This window comes from Danio rerio, chromosome 24 (assembly GCF_052040795.2).
Source record: "Danio rerio strain M-AB ecotype USA chromosome 24, GRCz13ab, whole genome shotgun sequence".
NCBI lineage: Eukaryota > Metazoa > Chordata > Actinopteri > Cypriniformes > Danionidae > Danio > Danio rerio.
The window spans coordinates 1,134,804-1,153,351 of NC_141044.1; the positions used below are offsets into that span (position 1 = coordinate 1,134,804).

Consider the following 18,548-nt stretch of genomic DNA (forward strand, 5'->3'; position numbering starts at 1 on the left):
AATATATATATAAAAAATAGTAGAGTTTAAGAAAAAGAAAATTTACAGTACATACATTGCACATAAATGTGGGAGGGAGCGGGGAGCAGAGCTGGGAGAGAGTTCAGCTTCCTGACAGCCTGATGGATGAAGCTGTCTTTCAGTCTGTTGGTCATGGTTGATGATGCAATAACTAATACAGCCTTATTATAACATGTTACCAAGAAACATCACCTACATTAAAACATATATGTCTGCTTGTTTTCAACTTCTTAAAATGAGCTAAAACACAATTGTTGAGATTTTTTTGGGGTGCAACTAAATTGCTTTGTTCAATTCACTTAAATTTCGTAAATAATCGTATGAAACCCTGCATTTGTATTAACGGTGTAAGATTAATGAATGCTTTTGTAGTTTTTATCATGCAATTTAAGTTAAATTAACTCAAATTTAATGGAGTAAAGTATTGTAAAATATTGATACACCAAACAAAAAGCCTAAAAATAGTTATTAATTAATTAATTTTCAATACCGTGACCTAGATAAACTTTAAAAATCGCGTACTACAGGGGTGTCCAAACTCGGTCCTGGATTGTCGGTGTCCAGCAGATTTTAGCTCAAACTTGCCTCAACACACCTGCAAGGATGTTTCTAGAAAGCCTAGCAAGAGCTTGATCAGCTAGCCCAGGTGCGTCTGATTGGGGTTGGAACTAAACTTTGTGAGATACCAGCCCTCCAGGACCGAACTTGGACATGCCTGACCTGAGTCTTAATGAACTATTTTAACTGATTTAATCTGCTGTGATGAACAGCCACTGCTAATACAGCGATCCGAGTATTCCTAAAAGACACTCAAAAGCTGAAATTAATAATTATTCACCATATTTTGAAGTGTCTGTGATTTTAATTGTGCATGCCATGTTCATAATCAAGATATTTTGAATTATTGAATTATATCAGTACATGTCTGGACTTATTTGTGTGTGTTTTTCATCTAAGTGATTTACAGACAAGTAACAATAGTTTAAAATCCATCACAGTAATCCGCCCTGCTGCTGATAAAAGCATAAACAAGTTTCTGTCAGTCTTTACTTGAAACAAAGCATCTAAGTCTTGCAATGTGTTTGAGATGATAGAGATGAGATAATCACGATTTACTGAATATCAGTATACGTCTGGACATATCTGCGTGTTTAGAGTAAAGTTGGACAGAACTATGTGATTTTTTTAGCATGAGTCTATTCACCTTAGTCATAATAGGAGTTTGATAAAGACTGATATGCTGATATCTAAAACAATAAGTGTCCGGCGCGTCAGGGCCACCAGCACAAAACACAGTCTCGGCACTTGTGAACAATAAGGATCTCTGTATTGTCGCTGCAACATAAAGGTCACAGGCTTTCACTCACTACTCATGGAAGTAATCCCTGGACAAAAATACCCCTGTGTGTATGATTCCTGTTTTGAAGACTTCCGTTAATAGTCTCAAATCACTTTATTTCTGTGCAGGAAGTCTTTAAATAACAATAGAGAGCACAGTAAGGATGCAGACGAGGGTTTTCTGTTCGCTTTGCAGAGATGAGGACAGCTGTACTGCCACTGATATTAACGTATGTTCATTTGTCCCAATGTTTGAGCAATATGTGGATTATTTCTTAGTTCTTTTAAGTTCACTTTAGCATATTTCCTGAGCCTTTTTTTGTGATGTCTTTTAAATAGGGCTGTAACAGATCATGGTTGATCCGTGATTCGTACGGATCATAACCCAAGGTTTGTAAAACACGTAACCACCCGTAGTAATACATTTTCTTACTAGTAGATTAATCCTAGATTTGTAAAAATCCCAGAGAGATCACCTCTCGGATCATTCAAATCACATGTATGAAAGCATTTAGGCTCGCCTGTAAAATATAACGATGACAGAAGAAGTTATGGCGGGTTATTAAGGATGTGGAGGGTTTCTTAGGTTATTAAAGGGGTTTTCTGTCACTGCTTCTTTAGCCTGCATTAATGCAATTAATGTAAGCTGCACGATTAATCATGAAAAGATCAGGATCTCAACACCCACGCAACATCAGTTTTAAATGATGGTGATTTGCATATGTTCATTAACCCTTCCAATCGCTGCATTCAGATCTGTGCTTGAAATCAAGAAATAGGTTTAGTCTTTTGAGTTAGATGCAGTCAAATAACACAGACGTGCTGAGAGAACAGTTTATAGTGTAGATAAAACCACTGATGTTCATGGTGAAGAATAAAATCACTGTCATATGCATTTAACTTGACGCTCAAAAATGAAAGTTGTAGGCAGATCTGTTTGTTAAAACCGAAAGTGTATTGCAGTGCTTTTTCTATAATAAATAGAAAGCATTAAATAGAATGGCATTCTTCTCCTCCCCTAATTGGCTGATCTGAAAAATTATCCAATTCGTGCCTACAAAAAACATAATGCGATCTGAACCGTGAGATTTGAGATCTGTCACGCCACTATTTTTAAATAACTATTGTTGTTGAGGACACGTGACACAGAATCAAAGCTTCTTTCCAGAACAGTATTTGAAAGTGAAAGAAATTCAATGCACAATTCTGAGTCTAGGCTATTTAAATGTATATGCCACTGTATTTTAACACCCCAAACACAAGCTATTTATTTAATCAGTAGCAGTACTGAATCTCAGAGTAGCAAGTTTAACCTCACAATCAATTTGCCAATTGCAAAGTTGAGACTGTAAGAAAAAAACTCAGAATTAAAAGTCTGTCATCATGTGAAATTTAAGAAATGAAGTCGAAGACTGATGAACAAAAGACTGAATTGTTATATTCAAACCTAAATTGGAGGTTAAGTTAAAAAATGCATAATTATATAATCAATATACATATTTTTATAAATATATATAAAACTCATAATTACATAAATTAATAATTACTGAAAAATTATATATATATATATATAAAATAAGTGAAGTCAAAATTATTATTAGCCCTCCTATATAGTTTTCCCAATTGCAGTTTAACAGAAAGAGATTTTTCTTCAACACATTTCTAAACACAATATTTATAATTATTATTTAGTTCTTAATTGTTATAAACTGTCTTATAACTGATTTCTTTTCTCTTCATCATGATGACAGCACATAATATTAGACTAGATATTCTTCAAGACACTAGTGTTCAGCTTATAGTGACATGTAAAGGCTTCACTAGGGTTATTAGGGTAAAGTTAGGGTAATTAGGCAAGTCATTGTATCAGTGGGTTGTTCTGTAGACTATTCAAAACAAATAGCTTAAGGGGCTTAATAGTATTGACCTAAATGGCTTTAAAATTATTAAGAACTGCTTTTATTCTAGCCGAAATAAAACAAATAAGACTTTCTCCAGAATAACAAATAGGAAATACTGCGAACAATTCCTGAATCTGTTCAACATCATTTAGGAAATATTTTAAAAGAAAGAAAAAACAAATCAAAGCCGGGTGAATAATTCTGACTTCACCTGTATATATAATTGTTTAGTAATATGTTATATTATCAGTCACTTGTCTCCTACGCGCTTTATCTTGAGAGCTCTTCTGACGCTCTGGGGGATTAGCAGCAGCGCATTATATATTACACGGAGAATCTCTCTCTAGCCCATCATAAAGTCGGAGGGTCTCTTTTTCTAGCGTGTTTTCTTATTCGCAGGGTCTCTCTATCTCTCTCTCCAGCGAGTTCAGCCCCTCATGCAGTCAGAAAAGTCGGTTTCTCTGCACGGACCCGCCCGCTACACACACACACACACACACACACACACTCCTGCAGCTTCACGCACACTTCTGCGCTCCTGCTTTCTGGATGTCCACTTATAAAGACTTTCACATGATGGATAAATATTCATCCTCGAGGACTTGTGAGTGTGATCTGATGCTTCAGTGATGTTTTCCTGAGGACAGAGAGTATGTGTTCTTCGGGATGGGGGCGAACAATGGAAAACAGTGTGAAAGTGAAGGTAAGAGCGCTATAAACACTTCATCATGCACGATGTTTACTCCGCCTGTGCATGCAGGACTTTTATATACACGTGTGTGAGATGCAACATGAAGAATCAAATGCTTATTGTGTGTAAAAGCTGTCATGGTGTCTACTAACACTTTGATATATACATGTTTAAGAAAAGTAATGTAAAACAGGCTGCACTGTCTGTCAGGAGGATCGTTCAGCTTTTAAAATGTAATATTCCAAAGTGGAAGACTTGGCTTATTAATATGCATGTGATGTGTCTAGCGAATAAAGCAGCATGCTTGAAGATATTTCAGTAAACACCAATAAAACATGGTGTTTACATTATAGTGCAGGTGGGAGATGCGGTAAAACAGTAAACAATCTGCGCATGTGATCAACAGAGGAGCGTGTTTTCTTCTTGTGACGTGCTTTGGGGGCGGGGTTATCTGTATTGCTTGCATTAATTTGGAAGAAATCACACCCACAAGTTGTATCGCTTGTAAAACACGCCCACAACTATATTAAGAACGCCCGATAAATGATAGGCCACGCCCACCACACGTTAGTATGCGAGTACTGCGGCAGTAAATGAACGCATTTACAGGATTAAATCATTTGAATTATTAAACACGACTTACATTTACAGTTTCTGAAGTCTGAGAACAAGACTACATTTAAAGTGTCTTATATTTGGAAAAGACAGTGTTGTTTAAATATTAGTGAGATACTTTTTTGTTTACTTTTGTTTTGTGGTAAAATCTGTATGTCCTCCTGAGACCCCGCCCATTGACTTGTGTCCTCAGTAGTGGACATTGTGTTTTCATGAATTTTCTTTGTATTTTTTGAGCTACTCTGTCAAGTCCTGTTGTATTGTTCAGAGGACATCCTGGGCTTTTTAGTGATATGTCATATGATTGGCTGGCATGCTAAGAACCACTTCTTACACTGCATCCAAAATGGCCGACATATAAACAAATACATTTTATGGGAAGGAGAGAGGTATGTGAAATGTAGCTTTTAACTGTTTTTCTACTATTATTATTACATATATTTTTGTTAAAGTGTCAGGAACAATACATTTAACTTTCAAAGCTGTTAACTTGTTTGTGTTTCAAAATATCATCCTATTTTAAATGTCCACTATAGTGGACACCAGGACCATCTTAATGTAATGAATGACTCATGTTGTAGGAGGCAGAACCGAAGCAGAGAGGATTCTTTATAAAGATAGTTGAGGAAGACTCTGATTTAGGAGTCTAACAATCAGACAATTAGAGAATGACTATCAGTTTTAAATCGCTTTTATGTTAAATTTGTTTTGGCTTAACATCATACATGTCTACATTGGGATGTGAAAATAAGGCATATGCCCACCATAATAAGGGATTCCCCCCGACCCCCCCCTTTAAAAAATCCCTAAATTACTAACTATGTTCATTTGGAGCTGTTTCATTGTAAATAAACAGTTAAACGGTCAGTAATATGTTTTATTATTGTTATTATTTACAAAAAAAATATATATATATATACATCAGCAGCAAATACATTAGCAAACAGTTCAGCTTATTAAAATTAATAGCTATTATAATGAAATAGAATCAAGCTATCAAATCTCATTAGCCGTTTCTTCTGTATGAAGAGCAACAAATGATTTTAGATTTTTTTCCTCGTTTAATTAAATTAAATAACAGGTGTCACTTAAAAATGCACACATCTAACGTTATAATGAAGGCATTCAACTGCTTTCATAACTTTTTATGCTCATTTAGGACAAAATTACTTGTTTTTGAAAAAAAAAAAACATCAAGATCGACATCTTTAGATATTATTATTGTTAGTTATGTGTATATGTCTGTTTAAACACGCACCCGAAACCCAGACCTCTGCTCCACCTCAAATCGCGTGTACAGAATGCATTTGGGAAACAGCGTCTGTTCATCACTATGGAGCGCGTCAGCTGACAGTCACGCACTGCTATATGATCCTGCAATGTGCATTTAGTGATATCGATGCTGAAACCATATATTGTTCACAGGGGTGGTTTTAGTGATTGTGAGGATAAGCAACTCAGCAATGGGGCACAAAAGTTCTAAAATGCACCTATTATACTTCAATTCTTTTTTATTATTATTTATCTGTTGTTCTTAAATCATTTGATCTGCTTTTTTTAAACATTTTATCTAAATGTAAAATAATAATAACATGTAAAGCACCTTGTGAAAAAATTAAACAATTTATTTTCTCAAGAAGAATTTACAACTAAAAATAAGAAATGAATAATTTTGTTAACTGATTTGACTGCTGGACTCGTCCATGATTAAAGATAGAGGATCTTCACCATACAAAATATAAAAGAAAACAATCTTATATGTAGTTTATAGGTATCTTTTATACTTGGGTATTTATTTGGGGGCCCCCAGATTTCCTGGGGCCCGAAGCACCCGCTTACCTTGCTTTTTAGTTAAATCCGCCCCTGATTGCTCAGCCTTAATGTATATGCAACAATATCATGCTTAAAATACATAAAATAAATCACAGAAAATTTAACTGCAGCCGACAACATTGTCCAAACGATCCCTGTTCATGCAAATAGCCAGCTAAAATCAGCTGGTTAGTCCCCTGATGTGCTCTTTTAATGTTATAAACACTCAGACGGCAGTGTTTGGGAAGTCTTATATGTGTTTCTTCCATTTGCTCTCACTAACAGCACAAAGCAGATGTTTCTGTGCACTGGAGATCCCAGAAGGAACAGCTGATATGTAGAAACGCTGCAGTGTTTGTGCTCCTCCTGCCTGTATGATGGCGTGTTACTGATGTGTGTCGTTTATGCAGCTTTGAGGAAAACCCAACACTTGTGGGTGTGTGAAATGATCACATGCGAGCCTTATTGTTGAAAATCATTCACCTGTGATGCATGCAGTACTTCACTCACGCCAGTACATTAGTGATGGGAAAAGGATGATAGGCTTTACACATTTAAAAAAGCATTGTTTAACTTTGGCCACTAGAGGGCGCATATTCACAACAAACAAAGGTGACGATCGTGGTCTTCATCATCCTCCTGCAGATATCATGTTGATGGATGAGCTAAAGTATTCAACACTTATGGTATAGAGGAGTAAGACAGAAATGGAGTGTGTGTGTGTGTGTGTGTGTGACGTTATAAGCATGAACACACACAACACACACAAGTTAAAATTGATTATTTCGCTGCATTTAACCTTTCTTCTAAATATAGAGATAAAGTCAGCACAACACACACCATTCTAGCGCTTTTGGATATCTTAATTAAAAAAGGCTACAGGTTCTGTACATATGATTATGGTTTTGGAAAACAGATTTGCTTATAAGCATATCATCTTCAACTGGCTGAACTTGTATTTTGTGCCATGTCTTGCTCTGTTGTACTGAATATGATCAGGGATTTTGATATTGCTTATTTATCATAAACATGCTGGACCTCTACCTCCTGTTTTACTGCATATGAAGGCATAAATGCACATTATGCATCAAGGACTCTGGAGTTTGACCCTGATTTTGCATTTCTCTTCATTTCTGGCAGATTCAGCGTGTGTTTTGCACGCAGGACAGGAAACATATGAAAGCTTTTGAGAAGTTGTTTTCCAGACCAGAAAACAATTATGTCCCTCCTCAGCCTTGGCTCTTTTGATAAGTCAGATTGTAGAGCAGCTCGTGGTGGCTGATCTCAGATCAGCATCAGCCGCTGGAGTCAACACAGTTGAAGACAGAATTTTTCGCCTCCTGTTAATTTTGTTCTAGTATTTCCCAAATGATGTTGAACAGATTGAGGAATTTGCAGTATTTCCTATAATATTCTTCCTTCTAGAGAAAGTCTTGTTTTATTTCGGCTAGAATGAAAGCAGTTCTTACTTTTAAAACCATTTTAAAGGGCACCTGTGCTGAAAATCATCTTCTGTAAGCTGCTTGGACAGAGCTGTGTGTAGTATAGTGTGTCCACAGTCATATTAGGCTGATATAAACACAATAAGTCTCTTTTTTTAAATGTCCTGATGTTAAAATAGGATCCAAATCCCTCCCATTTTGAGGCCCACCACAACATGATGCAGGAGTGAGGTTTTCCCGCCAACAGAATTGATTGACAGCTGCATATTAACATATCTCCATAGTAACATGTATAATCATATCAACAAGACAGAATGTGCGCAAAGCAACCGGGATTAAAAGATCTGTTCAGCTCTCTGTGATCATCAAATGTTGAACACGTCTTTAAAGCAGGGCATTTGTAATGAATTACAGCCATTTTTACCGTCTTCATCACCACAGCCGCATGCAAGTACAAATATAAAAGACAAAATAAACAAATCAATTAAACTAAATTTCCATTAAAATAAGAGTTTGGTCACCCAACATATTTAAGAGCATGCAAACAAGTTATTGCAAACAAAATAATAATGCAAACTACAAAATGACTAAATTCCATATATTATTGTATCCCCAGATTTGTCCCTATTAAACATTTAATTTGATAATTTATTTAATATATCAACCTGAGCACTGCTCGTCTCTTCAGAAAACACTAAAGCACTGCTCATTCCACTTTAATCGTTGCTCTATTGCAGGGGTCACCAACATGGGGTCACCCGCGGGCCTGTTCTAAAAATAGCTCACCATAGCACCACATATGAGTAAGCTGCATCTAATATTTTTATAGGTATTCTTTTTAAATCAAACTTGCATTGGAGTAAATTTGAAAATTACTTTAAGTTATATATTTAAAAAACTTTAAAAAAAAAAAACTATTTCAGACAAATGAAGTGTTGCATATTGATATTTATCTAACTTGTTAAATCATTGTTGACAACTACTGTGAGAAATCATTAACATGATCCATGTCTTCACATAGATAAATATTAATAATTATTAATAATAACATATAATTAAAATTACATTAAGAAAAATGTGTTATTTAATAACTGGTAGTGTAGTGTCCTGGTTAAAAGATGACTAAGTCTTCCACTGATGTTCACGATTCATTTATTGGTCACACTTAGACATAGAATTTGTTCGCATTATTCAATCATGAATCACCGTAAGAACTGGAGAGAAAATAAACAAACAACAAACAAAAATAAATCCTGAAGATTAACACTAAGCAAACATCAACAATTAAACATTAAACAAATAAACCAAATTACCTTATTTTTCCCTCAAACCAGGTGCTATAACTTATGAAGGAGGAATCCGTGAAGCAACCGTATACCTGTGCCCCTTTTACCGTGTTTCACCTAGTGTTCCATACTTTGTTTTCTTTCTTTACTACAGGCAATTTATACATCCGATAAGCTCCACAATTTTGACGTAATAATTAAAGTCCCCAAACAACTTAATTCATTCAACAAATCAACCAGTATACAAAATACAACAAAACATTAAAAAAAAGTTCAAAATCATAAACAAAGTTGCAATTTGTTTATTATTTTATGCATGATTTACTGCACATCCTAATCACATCTAAATGAAAGATTTACTCCCAAACAGAGCTACTCAAGCCACCTGGTGAAACTGACGTCATATCACAGAAAAACTAAAGATTGCAGTGACAAGTATCTCCAATATGGTGCAGCCCTAAATTCAGATGATCAGCGAGAGTGATGGAGCGTTTGTACAGGGACACTTCTGCCTTCTGATGGGAAGTGGCTGCGCTCGGCATGGCAGACAACTAACAGCTTAATGATGCAGATTTATATTCAGAGTTCAGCAGAGCACGTTCAGCAGGACAGAATGGAGACTTTTGGATGTTCCAGCTGTCAGTTCTACAGGTCAGAGTTCAGCGGTGGGGTAAAGAAGATCTCAGATCAGTGCTTAAATACACCTGATTAAACCACTGCACTTAATCTATCAGATCATTCAATTTCCTTCAGCTTAGTCCCTTATTCATCAGGGGTCACCGCAGCGGAATGAACCACCAACTATTCCAGCATTTTGCAACCCAGTACTGGGAAACACCCATACACTCTCATTCACACACACACTCATACACTACGACCAGTTTAGTTCCTCAATTCTCCTATAGCGCATGTGTTTGGACTGTGGGGGAAACCGGAGCACACAGAGGAAACCCACGCCAACACGGAGAGAACATGCAAACTCCACACCGAAATGCCATCTGACTCAGTCGGGACTTGAAGCAGTGATCTTATTGCTGTGAGGTGACAGCGCTACCCACTGCGCTGCTGATAAACACTCTATTTTGTACACATATCAGTAGTTTATGGACTTGCTGTATTGTTAGTCATTGTAAATCGTAGTGTGTGTGTGTGTGTGTGTGTGTGTGTGTGAACGTCTCTTTACACATCTATGGAGAAACGCTGCCAGCATGCGTCCACCCTGCGGAGCTGTTGTGTGAAGCGCTTTCAAACAGACTGTCAGATTACATGATGCATCGAGACACTCTTATCACCTCGGTCATAGCGGAAAACAGACGGTACAATGTGAACACACGGGCTGTATCTGTAATCACTCATATACCCTCATTCACTATCCCCTACATTAATCCACTACAACACCAGCTAAGATTAGTTGATGTGTTTGTGATGGAGTTTATTCAATGCTTTCTGAAATGATAAGTCACACGTACAGCTGAAAGCAGAAGTTTCCATACACTGTATAAAAGGCACATAACCATTACAAATGAAGTCAGATGTTAACGTGACTAAACTGTTCCTCTTTTAGGCAAGTTAGGATGATCAAATGTGTTTCTGTTCTGCTTAATAGCAGAATAATGAGAGATGTGTGTTGAGAAATTGTTCTAACTCTTCTTGAAAGTCAAGTTTACACACAATCAGATTATTCTGGCACTGGAAAAGCTCAGATGATGATGTCAGGGTTTTGGAAGTTTCTGATTGGCTGATTGACAACATTTGAGTTAATGTGAGGCACAACTGTAGAATAGTATTGAAGGAAAAGCTCAAACACACTGCTTCCTTGTGTGACAACATGAGAATCAACAAGCCAGAATCAACAACAAAGCCAGATTAACATTAGCTGAATGACACTGGAAAAATAAGATTAATGTTTGGAGACATGTCCTGTGCTCTGATGGAGCTAAGATTGAACTGTTTGTGTAATGAGCAGTGTTACATCTGGAGGACAAAGAGGAAAGCGCACAAGCCTAGAACACCATCCCAACTGTGCAGTATGGGGGCGGCAGCATCATGTTGTGGGGCTGTTCTGCTGCAGGAGGGACTGGTCCACTTCACAGCATAGATGGCATCATGAAGAAAGAACATTATGGAGAAATACTGAAGCAACATCTCAACACATCAGCCAGGACATTACAACTTGGCCACAAGTGGGTCTTCCAGACAGACCATGACCCTGAGCATACTGACAAACTAGTCAAATGTGCTTTAAGGACAACAGAGTGAATGTTTTGGAGTGGCCATCACAAAGCCCTGAGCTCAATCCTATAGAGAATGTGTGGGCAGAGTTAAAAAAGCTTGTGCGAGCAAGACAGCCTACAAATCTGACTCAGTTACAGCAATTCTGTCAGGAGGAATGGGCCAAAACTCCTGCAAACTATTGTGAGAAGCTTGTGGAAGGAGACTCAAAACATTTGACCAAAGTTATACAGTTTAAAAGCAAAACTAAACAATACCAAGGAAATGTGTGTAAACTTTTCACTTTCTAGACTGTCTGACTGAATTAATAAAAAGTTCTCAAAAAACATTCTCATTATTGTCATTTAGCAAATGTAAATCACTTAGGTAATATTAACAGACCTAAAATAGTGAACGTTTAGTTTGATTTACCAGCAGACATTTAAAAAATGGTTCTGTTGCTTTTTTTAGTGTACGTAAACTTCTGGTTTCAACTGTAAATGCAGTTGCAAAGTTTGCTGTACACACACACACACACACACACACACACACACACACACACACACACACACACACACACACACACACACACACACACACACAGGCACGTTTGATTTTGTGAAAAGTGGGGACATTACATAGGTTTCCATTCATTTTATACGGTCCAAACTGTATATTGTATTGCCCTCACCCCACCCCACCCCTAAACCCAACCATCACAGGAGACTGTGTGCAGCTTTACTCTTATTAAACTCATCCTGTAGGATTTATAAGCATTTTGAGAAATGAGGACGTCACCAATGTCCTCATATTTTACCTCCTTTTTGTAATACCTGTGTCTGTTATTATACAGATTTATACAGATTTGTGTCCTGATATGTCACAAAACACGTACACACACACACACACACACACGTTTTAAACTTGTAAAAGCCTTTCTTGAACTGCAGCTGATCACAGAGAGCTGAACAGATCTTTTAATCAGTTATTACAAAACATGTTTTGCAAAGAAACTGATTTCTTTTCTCTTTGCTATGATGACAGCACATAATATTAGACTAGATATTCTTCAAGACACTAGTATTCAGCTTAAAGTGACATGTAAAGGCTTCACTAGGGTAATTAGGGTAAAGTTAGGGTAATTAGGCAAGTCATTGTATAACAGTGATTTGTTCTGGAGACAATCCAACACTAATATTGCTAAAGTAGCGAATAATATTGAGATTAAAACAAATAAGAACTGCTTTTATTCTAGCCTAAATAAAACAACTTTCTCCAGATGAAAAAATATTAGAGGAAATACTGTGGAAAATTCCTGAATCTGTTCAACATTCAGCAAATGCTGGAAAAAATAAAGAAAAAATATACACGAGGGCGAAAAATGTTGACTCCAAACAGCTTTCAAAAGTGGATCCTGCATCATGAATGCCCTTTAAGACTAACATACTGATGCTAACATCTGAAAAAAGCTGATTTTGACTTGATTTCTGATCGAGTGACATCAGTGAGCCTGAACATCTGCTGCGGTTCCTCTTGCATCCGCAGATCTGTGAGTTACGAGCAGATACCAGCGCTGTTATTATTATGTTGCTAGGCAAAGATTTCACAAAGCTTAAAGTCTTCAGCTTAATCAAAACGGATGAGGAGGCCGAGTTACTTCCCTGCTAAAAGAGACATCGCATAACTCACGGTCAGAATCGAGAGCTGAAAGATATTTACTACTCATATCTGCTGTGTCACTACTCAACACTGAACTAATGGCTGGGTCAGTTGGCGTTTCTGTGTGGAGTTTGCATGTTCTCCCTGTGTTTGCTCCGGTTTCCCCCACAGTCCAAACACATGTGACTTATAAAGCTTTAAATTAGTATACAACCTGCATATTACAGCTATAGTTATTATATCATTTACATTTCATTTTCTTTTTGCACCACATTTTGCACGTAAGTGACAGAAGTGCTAATGTAGATGCAGAAATGCACTGCTATTTTTCATATCCCATCACTGTTTTGCATATTTTATTTCACAATGAATATTGCTACATACACATTTTTCATTGGGTGAACTGTCTCTTTAAACAAACTGTGCAAGTAACAAGCACACTCGAATGGTGCCAGATACATCCTAATGCATGAAATATAAATCTGTCTTGGCGGATCACAGCGAAACTGCAAACTCACGCCAGCACTGGAGATGCTGCAGTCATTTCTTCCATCTATTGTTCCAGTCACGGATATTGTCGTTTTCTTCCACTGGCAGTAAGACGTGAAGTAAAGCGAAGGGTTTTTGCTCAGCCTCGGTGCATTCCTGATGAGCAGCGAGTAATGTTTAATCATGTAAACCTCAGAGCTCACGCTGGATTGGGAAGCAGAGGAGTTTCAGTAATGCTTCAGCGAGTGAGCAAATGCCCAATCTCACTTTTATTGCATCTGTTATAATATTGACTTACAGTGGGAAGTGTCGAGATCCACCCTTCATTGAAACGCCAGCGTTCACACACACTGAAAAATGATGCTTCGTTCAACTTACTATTTTGTTTTTGAAGGTAAGTGGTTGCAAATAATTAGTTTAAACAGACTAATTACATTGAGAAATGCTCAACATCATTTGCTTGTTTAAATTCAGCCCATATAAATTGTTTGCAACCACTTACTTTAAATAAATGCAGTAAATGAATATTTTTATCAGTGCACATGGACAATCATCCACACTGTAAAAAGTGATAAGTTGCCTAAAGTGAGTAAACCAATTGCCTTAAAAGCCACAAAAATAATGTACTGTAAGTAAACCCATTGCAACTTGGAACTGTTAAGTCGACTTAATTTTTATAATTATGCTAAATTTACTTACTTTAAAAAAATAGTAAAAGTAAACTAATAACTTTTTTTCAATACACCTTTAATGTATTTGTTTTTTTCCAGCTTTTCTGTATCTATAGCACAATGACCGTAACTAAAATAACTCTGCTCTTCCAGACTCCGCTGTGTTTTCTAAATTCAATGCAGGCTGTAAGTGTAGACTTTATAGACTTCATGAAGCACCAAATATGTAATATTGTTATAATTAAGGTAATTATTTGAAAACAGACGTGCTAAAATCGTCTGACACCTAAAAAGGATTAGTTGACTTTAAAAAAAGTGTATACAATTAGCATAATTATAAAAATTCAGTCAACTTAACAGTTTCAAGACACAAGGGGTTTACTTCATTCATTCATTCATTTTCTTGTCAGCTTAGTCTCTTTATTATTCCGGGGTTGCCACAGCGGAATGAACCGCCAACTTATCCAGCAAGTTTTTACGCAGTGGATGCCTTTCCAGCTGCAACCAATCTCTGGGAAAGGGGTGTACTTTACTCATATTATTTTTGTAAAGTCAACTTGTAACTTTTAAGGCAATTGGTTTACTCACTTTAAGTAACTAATCAGTTTTTACAGTGCACAATGCGTTAAGTGTGACAAACATGATTGTCATGAATATTTTTCTGACTAAGTTGTCACTGTTTTTGTCATTAAAACGTGTCATTAAAGCTGTCATTACACTGTAAAATCATTTTTCATTAATATTTTCATAAATAGTTTCATTAATATTTAATGATAATATAATGACATTAATTAAGCTCACATATATATATATATATATATATATATATATATATATATACATACATATATATATATATATATATATATATATATATATATATACATACATATATATATATATATATATATATATATATATATATATATATATATATATATATATATATATATATATATATATATATATATATATATATATATATTAATGAAGCTTATTAAATCCATGACACATTTGTAATGAAAATCATGTTTATGGCAGATTTATGACAAGTTTTGTTGTCTTGGTAATGTCAAGTTGCCGTGACAAAGATGAAGACAGGTTGTGATGTATTTGTTTATGTCATAAACAGTGTCATCTTTGCATTAAAATTGTCTCAACTGAGCAAATGACTCATAATAACAGTTGTCATAAGCATAAATATTATCTCCATATTCATGTCATGTCATTAAGGTCATAATGAAAAGGCATTATGAACACCCCTGAAAAGTACGTCTTCAGAGGAAATCTTGATGGCCATAATCAAACTAAATGAGTTTGAAACTAAAAGACATGATCATAACATATTAAAAAAGCAAGCTGAAGAAGGTGTGGATGTATTTGTAGGTGTATGTTTGATGATAAAGGTCTGTTGTCTTGTGATCTAGGCAAAGGCAGCTCCAGTATATCGTCTGACGTGAGCTCCAGCACTGAACACACACCCAGCAAATCTCACAAGAATGCGGCGACCAGTGAAGGTAAACCATCTGCTCTTCATTATGAGCCAAAATATCTGCTTCTCTCGCTCTCTCTCTCTCAGTTCAAGTTCAGTTTGCTTTAAGGGCATGACATTTTGTATAGCATTAGATATGTATAGAATATGTAATAGTTTGTCAGAGTCATTTAAATTAAAGAAGGAATTATTTCATATTTTAAATCTGGGGAAAGTATTTCTTGTGTTGTTTTGTATTTGGGGCTGAAAATAAGAAAGTGTGCCCCATCCTCTATTTGATCTATCACAATTCTTACATATATTCGCTGTTCTTTAGAAGCCCGGGAATTGTTATATCTGCTATTTCAAGATTGCCAAAGCATTGCAGAATACACAAATATTGAATAGAATCATAAAGTGATATACCTACAGTTGAAAGCAGAAGTGTACATACACTCTAAAAAAAGAAACAGAACCATTTTGTAATGTCTGACGGTAAATCAAAGTAAATGTTTACTGCTTTAGGTCTGTTAGGATTACATAAATGATTTACATTTGCTAAATGCCAGAATAATGAGAGAAATTGTTGATTAATTTCTAGACAGTCGAAAGTTTACACACATTTCCTTGGTGTTGTTTTGCTTTGCTTTTAAACTGTATAACTTTGGTCAGATGTTTTGTGTCTCCTTCCACAAGCTTCTTACAATAGTTTGCAGGAGTTTTGGCCCATTCCTCCTGACAGAATTGCTGTAACTGAGTCAGATTTGTTGGCTGTCTTGCTCACACAAGCTTTTTCAACTCTGCCCACACATTTCCTATAGGAATGAGATCAGGGCTTTGTGATGGCCACTCCAAAACATTCACTGTGTTGTCCTTAAAGCACATTTGACTTGTTTGTCAGTATGCTCAGGGTCATGGTCTGTCTGGAAGACCCATTTGTGGCCAAGTTGTAATGTCCTGGCTGATGTGTTGAGATGTTGCTTCAGTATTTCTCCATAATGTTCTGTCTTCATGATGCCATCTATGCTGTGAAGTGGACCAGTCCCTCCTGCAGCAGAACAGCCCCACAACATGATGCTGCCGCCCCCATACTGCACAGTTGGGATGGTGTTCTAGGCTTGTGCGCTTTCCCCTTTGTCCTCCAAATGTAACACTGCTCATTATGGCCAAACAGTTCAATCTTAGCTCCATCAGAGCACAGGACATGTCTCCATAACATTACTCTTATTTTACCAGTGTCATTCAGCTAATGTTAATCTGGCTTTGTTGTTGATTCTGGCTTGTTGATTTTCTCATGTTGTCACACAAGGAAGCAGTGTGTTTGAGCTTTTCCTTCAATACTATTCTACAGTTGTGCCTCACATTAACTCAAATCTTGTTAATTAGCCAATCAGAAACTTCCAAAACCCTGACATCATCATCTGAGCTTTTCCAGAGGCAGAATAATCTGATTGTGTGTAAACTTGACTTTCAAGAAGAGTTAGAACAATTTCTCAACACATATCTCTCATTATTCTGCTGTTAAGCAGAACAGAAACACATTGATCATCCTAACTCATCTAAAAGAGGAACAGTTTAGTCACGTTAACATCTGACTTCATTTGTAATGGTTATGTGCCTTTCTATTAAATAATAAATACAATAGACTACTGTACATTGGTTCAGATGGTTTGTTAATGTCTCTGACTGGTGTTGTCCACTGGCTGACTCTCTGTGTTTATGACTTGGCTGCTGTTGATATCAGACTGAAGTTCTCTCTCAAGCCTTAATTTATCAGTGTAAGAGATGTAAAACGTGGTGTAAATGTCTGAGAGCTGCTCTAATGTTGTGGTATTGTTGACAGTGTTGCAGGAGATGCTCCTCTTTCTTCATCTATCTTTCTCTTTATGAATTGCCTAATATTTCGGAGCAGAGTCTGTGCTCAGAGGATAACCTGAAACTTGAAAACAAACTCTGCGTTCCCATCAGAACTAGTGTGTGGGCCGTTTGTCTTGTGAGGGAGCTGAGAGGAAAAATAAATCCGCGGGGCAGGTTCATATCTGAAAATTAGCTGCAGGGCCGCCGCGTGTGTGGCTGTTTTTCTTAGAGGGTCTCTAGAAATTAGGAAAACATCATCGAGATGTTTCTATATTAGAGCGGTGTGGATGTTACTCACTGCATCTCCTGCGCTCGACTGTAAAAACAGCAAGACAGTAAATCTGTTAATCCCTATGCGAGCTTCGCTTGGCGCATGCATTATAGATTCTCATGTACTGCAATCTATTGGGACCCCCAGCACACAGACTCCCAGCACACGCTCATTGGAAAGTCGTGCCTCAGTGTATGTTTTTGCGAATCGTTAAATACTTTTGTAATCATTACAGATGACAAACCCACTAGAGGGAGCTCTCTACAATTGATCAAAATATGAAATGTGTTGCTCTGGGTACATTTCCGATGACAAATCTGGCGCTGTCGGATTTTTATTTCAGATATTTATATTTCAGTCGAATGCATTGTGCACAGTCCAGATGAAAACAAACACGTTGCTCAAATGTTTCCTCAACATACGCATGTGTTTGGCGGAGGGGTGAAGGTTTAGCTCAGTTCTCAGCACCCAGAACTGCGGGACTCCACGCCAAATACACTGAGAAAATATTTACAAGCTTTCTGTACACAAGAATTACGGCAATGAAACCGAAAAGGCAATGGAACCAATAAATGAACACTTTTGTTTAAACATGCGCTCATAAATATAATAACTGGGGTCAAATGGTTAGCCAGAATGGAAAGGCACACAACGGATTGTTGTAATTATGGATTATAAAACAATAGCAGTGGGTAGCACGTTCCCCTCACAGCAAGAAGGTTGCTGGTTTGAGCCTCGGCTGGGTCAGTTGGTGTTTCTGTGTAGAGTTTGCATGTTCTCTCCGTGTTGGCGTGGGTTTTCTCCAGGTGCTCC

General features: G+C 36.8%; 1 protein-coding gene and 1 long non-coding RNA gene across 8 annotated transcripts in view; one reads left to right on the forward strand and one right to left on the reverse strand.

Moving 5' to 3' along the window:
- Positions 1-18,548, reverse strand: part of si:dkey-192l18.12 — a 73,133-nt gene that overhangs the window by 12,111 nt on the left and 42,474 nt on the right. The gene's annotated exons all lie outside the window — the stretch shown is intronic.
- The window catches only part of si:dkey-192l18.9, a 49,287-nt gene continuing 34,276 nt past the window's right edge, over positions 3,538-18,548 (forward strand). For 4 of the 5 annotated variants that reach the window (XR_015524639.1, XR_015524642.1, XR_015524641.1 and 1 more), the window contains exons 1-2: positions 3,558-3,963; positions 15,564-15,653. Coding sequence is in view for 1 of the 5 variants with exons in the window: in XM_087309020.1 (XP_087165146.1) it covers positions 3,927-3,963; positions 15,564-15,653 (127 nt within the window). In the remaining 4 variants the exon portion in view is untranslated. Of the gene's footprint in view, positions 3,964-15,563; positions 15,654-18,548 lie in introns of all 5 variants that reach the window. The other variant, XM_087309020.1, reaches the window with a different exon arrangement.